The sequence below is a fragment of the Vombatus ursinus genome, unplaced genomic scaffold, assembly GCF_900497805.2.
Source record: "Vombatus ursinus unplaced genomic scaffold, bare-nosed wombat genome assembly UNPS02014801.1, whole genome shotgun sequence".
Lineage (NCBI taxonomy): Eukaryota > Metazoa > Chordata > Mammalia > Diprotodontia > Vombatidae > Vombatus > Vombatus ursinus.
The window spans coordinates 2,651,927-2,662,711 of record NW_020954579.1 but is presented as its reverse complement, the minus strand read 5'-3'; the positions used below and the strand labels follow the sequence as shown (position 1 = coordinate 2,662,711).

Sequence of the window (10,785 nt, the reverse complement as noted above, 5' to 3'; positions counted from 1 at the left end):
GATACATACATGGATGGATAGATGATAGATAAATGATGGATGGGTGAATAGAGAAATGATGGATGGATAGATGCATAGATGGATGCATAGATAAATGATGGATAGATGGATAGATGAATGAATGGATAGACAGATAAATGATAGAGGGATGGATAGATTATAGATAAATGACAGCTGTGTGGATGGATGGATGATAGACAAATGATGGATGGAAGGATGAACAGATAAAAGATGGATGGATGGATGGATAGATACATAAATGGATGGATAGATGATAGAAAAATGATGGCTGGCTGACTGGATAGGTAAATGATAGATACATAGATGGATGATAGATGACAGATGAATAATGGATAGATGGTTAGATTGATACATAGATGGATGGATGGATAGATGATAGATAAAAGATGGATGGATAAGTGATAGATAGATAGATAGATAGATAGATAGATAGATAGATAGATCGAGCATTTATTAAGCACTCACTATCACCACGAGTACTAGATCTGAAGTCAGAGGAGCTGACTTTGTCACTTGGGTAAGTCATTTAATGTCTCTAGGACTTAGTTTTCCTCTTCTGAATGATGGCTAAGGTCCTTTTTCTAGCTTCAAATTCTACTATTCTATATGAAATTAAGCACATTTCCATCCTTACACATGCTATAGGAAACCAGTCCTGTTTTTTCAGGCTGCCTGGGCTAGGAATTTTCATTTTTAATTACTGGCAATTAATAATAATATCCAGGAAGACCTGGCTATGGGGTGAATTTAATTCTAATCTCTGACCTGTACTGGCTGTATGACCCTGGACAGGTCACCAAACCTCTCAATTCACTAGGTAATTCTCTAAAACTACAACAAGGGCCCCCCATTGATATACTTTGAATTTACTTCTCTGTGTAAATGTTGTTTCTCCCAGAAGGATGAAAGTTCCTTAAAGGCAGGATAGTTTTCATTTTTAGTCATTATTCCTGGATAAAGCATTTATTAATTGCTTACTATATGCCAGGTACTATGTTAAGCCCTGAGGATAAAAATACAAGCAAGACAGTCTCTTTCCTCAAGTAGTTTATATTCTTTTAAAACTTTTTTTGAAAAAAATTATATTATTTTACATGCATTTCTGTTCCTCCTACCATTCCCCCCAATTGAACAACAACAACAAATTATCATCATAAATACTCATAGTGAAACAAAATTAATTCCTACATTGGTCATGCCCCCAAATATGTCTCTTCATTTTTAGTTCACCACTTCTCTGGATGAATTTCAGTGTCCTCTTACATCTTCAGTCTTCGGCACTCATAGTTTATCATTGCAGGGATCATAGTTCTAAAGTCTTTCAAATCTGGTTTTCTCTACCATGTGGTTATAGTTGTATAAATAACTTAACTAGTTCTGTTCCCTCTTCTCTGTTCATAGAAGTACTCCCAGGTTCTGAATCTGTTCATTTTATCCTTTATGGTGGCATAATAATGGAATATTATTGCATTTATATCCCATATTTACATTCTATTTATATACCATATATTATATTCATATACCATAATTTGTTTAACTATTCCCTAAGAGGAAAGTCCCTTAGTTTCCAATTTGGGGCTAATATGAAACAGTTTTGTACATATAGGGCCTTTTTCTCTTTCTTCAATCATGGAGCTCATATTCTAATGGAGGAGACAACACATAAAGAGGTGCTAGAAAGGGGAGCATGATGCTTGCACTAGTATGGTGTGCAACAGGTGCAGTGATGCAGAAGCCTGGTCCTGGAAAGATAAGGCAAAAAGCTTACCTATCATGAGGAAAGGGGGAAGGGCAGAACAGGGCTGGGAAGAGGAATGTACAGGTTACCTGTGGGAGAGAAGTGGAGGTGACTCAGGAGAGGAAGCATAAATGGGGAATGAACTTTAAACATAATATTCATCAACAAATAACATCTTTGCCACTTTATAACTGAAAGAGAATATAAAATCCCATTGTGCTTATATTTTGTTCATTATGAAAAAGCATTTTATTTAAAAGAACCAATGATGATTGATTGATAAATAGATAGATAGATAGATGGATGGATGGATGGATGGATGGATGGCCCTTTTACAAGGTTTCTCCCATCCACACATCAAAAGCATTAAATAGTCCTTGGAAGATAAAACAACAGGAAAATCCTATTCAATGAAGCTCAGAAAATAAATTTCAGGGGAAACATAAGATAGAATGCTTGCCAAAGGTAGTTTGCCACTATGAAGGAGGAGACAACATAATTTCACGTGGACGGTGAGATCTTCTACTGGTAAAAAAAAAAAGTGATGCTACGAATTTTCTTTTGGTCTCTATGAAGCCTTTTTTTGGTCAGTGACCTTCCTGGGGTGTATGAAAGGTCAATCTTATAAATATTAATAGTCAACTGGTGCTGCTATACAACATTACTGCCTCCAAACAGAGCTAAAAATGTGTATCACACAAAGGGCAACAGAGAAGCAGGTGTGGGTGGAACCTACCCTGTGGAGAGCTGGCTGCAACATAAAACCAATGACGGGACCCCAAAGGAAAACAGCAGCAAGAGATGTCATCAAGGACTTGTTTGAAAGGAAGAAAAAATGGAATAGTCACATGGCAAAAAGCAGGGATGACCCATGAACAGCCAGAGTGCTCCACTGGTACCCTCCCAATGTTAAAAACATAGGATCATGTATCAGGAACACCTCATTAAACCTCTTCATTTTACTGATGAGAAAAATGACGCTTAGAGAGGTTTTGACTTGCTTGGCCAAGGATAAGCAGAGAAAGGTCTCTAACTTGTCAGAAGGACTCCCTTTGGTGAATTTTTGAGAGGATATAAGAATCTCCCAGAATGGACAAGCAGAGATGTGATGTGATTTGCATCATTGGAAGGAAATCCTGAACTAATGAAATTGTAGGTTTATTTGAGTATTTATTCTCAACACTTAACACAGCACCTGGTGCACAGGAATAGGGATAGGAACTGCTTGTGATTCCATTGGTATAGTTATCTTCTGAGTGAGGAAACGTCCTCTACCTATGCATATGGATAGATCCCTTCTCTACAATATGTGGTCTAAACAGTTTCCCATAGTAGGTACATAATAAATGCTTTCTGAATTCCATGAAGCTACCCACCTATATGAGATAACAGAATTATTGGCAATTTACAGCTGGCAGGGGAGGTTAGAGCATATGGTGTGACAGTAATAAGAATTAATAACAATAAAGAGATAGCCATCCATATGGCACCTTAAGACTATGAAGCTCCTTTACAAGAATTATTTCATTTTATCCTCACAACCCTGTCAGGTAGCTGCAATTATCTCAGATAAGAATCTTGTTGTGGTCTGAGAGGTTGAGACCCCTCAAAGACTGGACTACAGGACTGAGCTGTCTGGAATGAATTCACAGACTCAAGCATTCTTTAAGTCAAGGTGGCAAAGATTTATTGTTATGATTTTCAGTGGGCAAGGATTCTTAAGGAATCTGCGAGAGATTGAGGATGGAGCTCGGGTTTACATGGAAGAGGGCATGGAAAAAGAATGCCAGGGATACTGATTAGGTAATCTAAAGGTCCAGGTGTCTTTGGTAGCTATGGATAGGAAAGTACAGGGAGTAAACCAGGCAGGGAAGGAGATGACAGAAGTACGGCTCTTGGGAGTCTGGCAGGAAGAAGAATCCTTGGGCCAGCCAAGGACAAAACTCCTTGGGCTGGGCAAGGTACCCCTCTCTCTCTCTGTCTTGATGAGAGAATGCTCTGCAACAAGGGAAAGCTTTCTCACAAGACAGGAACTTACTAAGGACTTGGGAGGCTTCCACAGACATGATCTAAGGGCTGGGACCTGACCACCCCAGCACTCTCTCACCCAGTTTTGTGTAGCTGCACCAGGAAGAGAGATAAGGGTCTTGCTGGGGCCCACGCATGAGTAATTGCTAGGCACAGGTGTCCTTGGGTTGGGGAGAAAGTGTCAGAGACAGTGTTTCTGAGACTAGGGAGAAATTTCGGCACAAGCACCCAAACACAAACACCCAAGCACCCCATCAATCTGACCCCAACAGAAGTTAAGTGACTCTCCCAGAGTCCACATAGCTGGGAAGTTTCTGGGGCTGGATTTGAACTCTGGTCTTCCCGACTCCAAGTCCAGCATTCTAACCGATTCATCTAGCAGACACAAGGTTGTTGGAGTTTTGTTTTGTTTTTTTCCTAAATATTTTAGGTCTTGACCAGAGGACTGGTCACTGAACCCCTTTTTGAAAAGGGACGCCATGTGCAATCCATCCTCACCAGGGACAGCCACCGTTTTCCTGGACCAGGGCTGGGCAGAGGGATGGTCCAAACAACCTGCATGCACAGTGCAGTCTGAGGGGCTAGAACGTCGCTCGTTACTGTTTGGACGGATGCAATCCCTGGGGCTCGAAGAGTCTTAGGTGGGGTCTGGGGGCGGGGGGGGGCTGCGGTGTGTGTGCGCATACAAGAAGGCTCAACGGAGAACCCACGCAGCAGGAAAACTACTTGGAAGCCCCGGCGACCGCCCAGCTACGCACACATGCGCACAGGCGATGGCAGCATCCCACAGAGTCTTCCACAATCCCAGCATGCCCCTGGGAGCATGGAGGATTGCTTCCGGACCGTGACTTTTCACTTTCGGTCCACCCCAGCTCCCCACCTTCCCCGCCCACTCCTGATAGGTCTACCCCTACTCGCTCGGACCCACGTGACTTGACGGTAGCCGAGAAGACCAATCAAATATCTTGATGGTGACAGGAAGTCGGACGATGGGCCATTGGGAATCCAGCGAGAAGAAAGGGCGGGACAGGCAGTGAGCGCGGCTGAGCGCTGTGAGGGCCGGAGTCCGGAGTGGTCAGGGCTTAGCTGTGGATCATCTGGGGACTTCTCAAACGCCGGCACCATGGTGAGTGTATTGTCCCGGGTTGGGCCGGGGGCTCGGAGGGCTGAGAAGGAAGAGACTGAAGAGGGGAGAGGACAGAGGGAGGGGAGCAGTCCAAGGGGAGGTCCAGGGGGCGACGGAGGGGAAATAGCCCGAGGGCCTTGCTGTGGGGAGCGGACCTTGGAGGAGGCTGCAGAGGCAGGCCTGGACCGCAGACGGCCGAGGGCCCGTGGCTGCCCTCACCACTGACCCCCTTCACCTCCCACGCCCCCAGTCTATTATGTCCTATAACGGAGGGGCCGTCATGGCCATGAAGGGGAAGAATTGTGTGGCCATTGCAGCGGACAGACGCTTCGGCATCCAGGCCCAGATGGTAACCACCGACTTCCAGAAGATCTTCCCCATGGGTGACCGCTTATATATTGGCCTGGCTGGGCTCGCCACCGATGTACAGACCGTGTAAGTGTGACCTTCCTGCCCTCCTCTTCTCAAGCTGGGGGGTCCCCGGATAGATTTCAAGGGACTCCGTGAATTTAGATGGGGAAAAAAATGACATCATTCTTTTCACTAATCTCTAACTAGAATTTTTTTTTCAACTGTCTAGAAACACTCTTTTGAGAAAGGGTCCCTAGGCTTCATCAGACTGCCATGACACAAAAGGTTAAGACCCTTTGTTCTCACGGGTGCCTGTCCCTGCAAGGTTCCTTTTCTTCCCCCACTGCCTTCACTTAGCCCTGATTGTGTGCCATTGTGTTTATCAAGAATTTAGCACATTTATGATTGGGGGAGAGGAGGGAAGGATATAAATATAAATAAAGCATCTTGAGATCAGGAACCATGCTTGAAGTATAGTTGGGAAGACAGGATACACTCTTTCAAAAGTCTTTTGCCAGTACCGGGCCACAAATGACAAGTATCAAAAGAGCGGTACAGAAGATATTGTGTAGGAATGAAGATAACAAAGAAATCTGTTTTGATCTGGATTGATCGGGGTAGGCATGAAAGCAGAGAATTATAGAGTATTAGAACTGGGAGAGCATATAGAGAGCATCTAGTCCTATCCTCCTATATATTACTTATAGGGGAACCCCAAAGAGGGGAAAGAACCTATCCAAAGTCAAACATCCAACTAGCAGAGTGTGACTGAGACTCCAAGTCTTCTGGCTTCTTGTCCATTGCTTTTTCTATCGTTATCTCTACCTACCAAGAATTAGTGGATAAGTCCTAAAGAATTAATTGTGGGGCAGCTAGGTGGCTAGAGTGGATAGAGCTTTGGCCTTGGAGTCAGGAGGACCTGAGTTCAAATCCAGCCTGACACTTGACACTTACTGTGTGACCATGGGCAAGTCACTGAACCCCGATTGCCTCACAAAAAAAAAAAAGGCAAAACAAAAAAGAATTCATTCTCTCTGAAACTGAGAAGTTAAGTGACTTGCTCTGAGTCAGACAGCTACTAAATGTCAGAGAGTTATTTTGAACCTATTTACGTCTGACTCTAAGACCAGAATCTGTATACGTAAGCTGTGCTGCTACAAAATTTGACCTGGTCCTTTGAACAATTGACAGGAAAGAAGGAGAAGGAGGAACAGGGAAATAGGACTGGAAAAGTAGGTTTGGAGTCAGAACATGGAAGGGCTAAGGGGTTTATTTACACTCTATCCTTTAGGCAGTGGGAAGCCATCAAAGGTTTCTGAGTAATTAGGTAATATGTTGAAAGTGATACATTTTATATTAATCTGGTGGTGTCCAGCATAATGAATTGGAGAGGCTATCGAATAAAAGTGAAGAGGTTTCTTATAATTCTGATACAAGGGAGGACCTGCTTAGGGTATAGGAATGGGACAAAGGACTGGATGAATTCAAGAGGCACTGTATAGGAAGAATTGACAGTACTTGGTGACTGACTGGATGTGGGTGGTTAGGGAGAAGGATTTAAAGATCATATACAGTCTTCTCCTTTTCCTAACTGTGTATGGAATTGTTCATTTTGTTGAGATCAGAGCAAGAGGAAAATAAAATGGAAAAAAAAGTTTAAAAAGTTACAGAGAAATGGAGTAGGCTTACCCTTCACTTCACCTTCCTGTTGGTACAGTTAAGACAGATAGCAGGCAGAGCTATTGAAGGAAATATTTATAAAGCTGCATATTTACAAGTTATAATTAACAAAAACAGATGTACTGTTGGGGTCTTGAATAAAACAGGTGGAGCTGTTTGGAGAAGGCATCTTGAAAGGTGAGGTTTGTCTAGGGTTGACAATATTGGCTTGGTCTCTGTCACTCGCCATCTATATGTCTGGCAACATGAGGGCCACAAGCCAGTACTGACATGGTTGGTTCTTGGTTTCTTCCTCAGAGCTCAGCGCCTCAAATTCCGGCTGAATTTATATGAACTGAAAGAAGGACGACAGATCAAGCCTTATACCCTCATGAGCATGGTAGCCAACCTTCTCTATGAGAAACGGTGAGCAGGCCCAGGGCTTAAAGGTCTGGGAGGGCTTTCAAAAACAGGCCTCCAGGGTTAAATGATTGGGAGCAAAGCAGGGGCAGTGGAAACATCAATGGTGCTAAAAGATGGTATTTCCACATATATACTATTGTGGAAGAGGAAGGCCTTGTTTCTAAAGGGAGACTTTCTGAGGGAAGCAGGATGGTAGAGTGGAAAGAGTTTGGCATTGGGAGTCTGAAAAGAGCTGGGTTAGAGTCTGGCCTCTGATATTTACTGACTGGGTGAACATAGTCAAAATCATTTAACCTCTCTGCGCCTCATCTATAAAGTGGGCATAATAATATCATTGAGGGTCAAACTGAACTCTTTTATTAGCTTACATTTCTATAGTGTTTACAAAATGCTTTCCTTGTTATGAGATGTGAGGCAACTCACCCTTGCTCATACAGCATAAATGTCAGAAATGGATTCTGAGGCCAGGTTTCTCTCCTCAGATCCAACATTCTCTACTATTCCCAGCAACTTCCTAATTTATAGTTACTGCTTTGTAAAATGGGCCAAACTCCCTCCCTTTCTTCCCATTCCAACTTGTATAAAACTCAAATGTAGCTTACCATGGCAGTGTTTCCCAGTGTATATATATTTTTTAACATTCAGAAAGATCTGGGGGAGGGGAGGGTGAGGAGAGGGGTGGCATATACTATATTCAAACCTATACCTATCCTTTCATTTGTATGGATACTGCCTCTGCTGGTATAGATGGCAACTCATCTGTGACTTCCTGTGAAGCAGTGAACATAAAGCCCTTTGCGAACCTGAAAGCATTATATAACTATTAACCTATTTTTGTATTAGGCCCCCATCCCCATGAACAGTAAACTGGTGATTTCCAGAGAGGAGCTCAGACTTGGAAGTGCTTTAAGGCTGCAGCAGATTCTCTAGGATCAGGGAGAGAAAGCTCTCTTGACATGCTGACGAATAGAGAAGGGCCCTTAGGATGGAGTTCACTTACAAGAGTGTAGGGATAGGGACTGAATGGAGAAGGGACCATGAGGATGGGAGGGACCAAAGTTGAAGGGGTTCTAAAAAGAAAATGCTAGGGGCAGTTACAAAAGAGAGAATTAAGGGAAGTACAGAAGAGAGGACCAGAAAAGAGTTCCTAAGTATTGCCTGATGCCAAATAGGGAATGAAGAACTTATAATCAAATAGATAAAAAGAAACAAGCTGATGGCACACTAATTGGCGGGATGTTTTCTTTCTGCCCCGACTTTAGTCTGGGAGAAGTATGGGAGTGAGGAGGTACCTACTGAATTCTTCTGACCACCCCTTTCCACCCCATCACTGCCAGGTTTGGCCCCTACTACACTGAGCCAGTCATTGCTGGCTTGCACCCCAAGACCTTTGAGCCCTTTATTTGTTCCTTGGACCTCATTGGCTGTCCCATGGTGACTGATGACTTTGTGGTCAGTGGCACCTGCTCGGAGCAGATGTATGGGATGTGTGAATCCCTCTGGGAACCTGATATGGTAAGTAGAGGTGAGGGTGTTGGGAGATCCCAAACACTGGGGGTAGCTGCCTGGCACTCTACCCCTTAGTCATCAAATAAAAAGCGAGTTTGCATGATAAGTGCAGAAAAAATGAACACATAGCCAGAGAAGCTTCTGGCTGGAGTTGGAGCCAGAGTTGGGTTAACAAATAATCATTTCTTCAATTTTCACTTCTCTGGCTCCAAGAGAGGAATAGCCTCCAGGCCTGATGTCCATATCCCAGCCAGTTTTGAATTGGGAGGACTACCACTTTTTAAGGAAGTATTTCAAAGTCTTATTTTTCCTACTCATTTACAGATTGTGGTTAAGATAGGAAAGGGCTGGGATGAGACCCTAGGTTAGGCCTGAAGACTTTCCCTGAGTACCATTAGTGAGTAAGTGGATGCAAGGGGATGGGCCAAGTCTGGGTTCCAGGGCTTTTGAGAGTTGATAGGAGGCTGTTTTCTTTGTAGGAACCTGAGCACCTCTTTGAAACCATATCCCAAGCCATGCTGAATGCTGTGGATCGGGATGCTGTGTCAGGAATGGGGGTGATTGTCCATATCATGTGAGTATGGGGTGGTGTAAATTTTTTCTTACTGCCGTAGGTGGGCTATGGAGAGGGAACCACTTCTTTTGTAGCAAGGGTGAGGTGGGAATAAGCTAAGGCCACTCATATTTTTCTCAATTTTCTTTCCCCATCCCCTAAGGTGTAATGCCTGTTCTTATAGAGCTTTCCTTTCTTGTTATGGCACTTGCCTGGATTGACTAAATGTCCCAAGATCATTCTACCTAAAAGAAGCAGAGACAAATGCCTGGAAAATAGTTTCAAATACAGACACTTGTCACTAGGCTTTAACATAACCAGATTAGTAAAAGAATGTAAACTTCATTTATTTTCCCCCCCTGTGCTCCACATGTTTGGGGAAGGGTACGTAAATCTGTAGCCAATCTTAAAAATCTCAGGATGGCTGTCTCTTCTGATTCCCAGCAAGTTTCTGCATTTCCTTTCTCCATTCCCCAGTATGATTTTCAAGACTGTAAACTAAATCTGTATGTGGTTTAGCAAAACTAAAAGACAAGTGAATTATTTTACATTCCAGGGGAGTTTTTGATTATCCGTTAGTGCTCCTCTCTGTTATAGCAGACAGTTGTGTTTAATTTGGGTGGAGGGAATCTTTTTTTTTTCCTTTAATTATCATGCATTTTTTCTCCTGTCTTCTCCCTTCCATGAAAAAATAGAAAATTTGTAACAAGTAAGCATAGTCAAGCAAAACAAATCCCCACATGGGTCACATCCCAAAATGGGATTAGTGCAACTGTATTGCAGTATAATGAGCACTGAACCAGGAGTCCAAAGGAGGTTTTGACATTTCTAGGCTTCTTGAAAAGTATCTGTGTTGGTATGGTCATTTACGCATAAAAGTCACTGTTAAAACTTATATTATGATCTTCTCTCAATTCTCCCTTTAGTGAGAAAGACAAGATCACCACCCGGACACTGAAGGCACGGATGGACTAACCTTTCCCACTCATTTTCCTTTCCCAGAACCCATTAATCTTTTCTTAAAAAAATAAAGTAATAAGATACCTCTTCTTTTTTTGCTTTCTGAGCAATTTCCATAGTTGTTTCAAGGATTTACCCTGGTCCTTTCATTCTCTTCCTGATCTGCAGGGAACCTTAGGTATTATTTGCCTTGTGGACTTGTCATTTTAAGGATTATCTGTAAAAGCTTTCAGGGGATCCCAGTACTTCCCACCCACAACTGGTAGGATTGGGCTCTGTGAGGACTGGCATGTATCTAGATCTTGTTGAAGGCAAACAAAGAGTGGAGGAGTTGGGAGAAGTGATAGGATACAATAAAGAGGCTCTAGCTGCACTGCCATTTTAAGCTAGTAGTCTAATCAAGTATGTAGAAATGGC

General features: G+C 43.0%; 1 protein-coding gene across 2 annotated transcripts; it reads left to right on the top strand.

The window, feature by feature from the left end:
• The first annotated feature begins 4,799 nt into the window (after positions 1–4,799).
• PSMB3 (proteasome subunit beta 3) lies at positions 4,800–10,458 on the top strand. 2 transcript variants are annotated; one of them, XM_027872731.1, is made up of 6 exons: positions 4,800–4,913; positions 5,231–5,348; positions 7,242–7,349; positions 8,684–8,861; positions 9,335–9,429; positions 10,335–10,458. In XM_027872731.1, the coding sequence occupies exons 2-6, from the start codon at positions 5,260–5,262 to the stop codon at positions 10,381–10,383; spliced, it is 519 nt and encodes a 172-aa protein (XP_027728532.1). In that variant the 5' UTR covers positions 4,800–4,913; positions 5,231–5,259; the 3' UTR covers positions 10,384–10,458. The 2 variants fall into 2 exon arrangements, with proteins under 2 accessions (XP_027728532.1, XP_027728531.1); XM_027872730.1 differs by having other exon boundaries at positions 5,164–5,348.
• Positions 10,459–10,785: the final 327 nt, after the last annotated feature.